We start from the raw sequence: 333 nt of genomic DNA on the forward strand, positions 1-333 counted from the left end.
TTATTAAAAACAACGTCCCCCCATCCATTAAAACAACAATCCCCTCTTTATTAAAACACCTCCCCTCTTTATCAGAACAATAATCCCCTCTTTATTAAAACACCTCCCCTCTTTATCAGAACAACGATCCCCTCTTTATTAAAGCACCTCCCCTCTTTCTCTCTTCACCAGGAGGCGAAGTGAGAGAACAGGACCCCGTGTGGGACATCAGGCACGTTCTTCCTGATCTGAACCTTGAGAACAACACGTTCACTGACGTCACCTTCAACGTAGGTGACGTCGCCTACCTTCCTTGTCGTTTTCCTCAGCTGTCGACTTTGCATCAGGTGAGTG

At 46.2% G+C, this 333-nt stretch overlaps 1 protein-coding gene across 1 annotated transcript in view; it reads left to right on the top strand.

Moving 5' to 3' along the window:
• Window positions 1-333, top strand: part of LOC119586843 — a gene marked incomplete at its 3' end in the record, with an annotated part of 157,934 nt that overhangs the window by 128,845 nt on the left and 28,756 nt on the right. The window contains 1 exon segment of the mRNA XM_037935571.1: window positions 172-326. Coding sequence (XP_037791499.1) covers window positions 172-326 — 155 coding nt within the window.

The sequence above is a fragment of the Penaeus monodon genome, chromosome 22 (genome assembly GCF_015228065.2).
Source record: "Penaeus monodon isolate SGIC_2016 chromosome 22, NSTDA_Pmon_1, whole genome shotgun sequence".
Taxonomy (NCBI): domain Eukaryota; kingdom Metazoa; phylum Arthropoda; class Malacostraca; order Decapoda; family Penaeidae; genus Penaeus; species Penaeus monodon.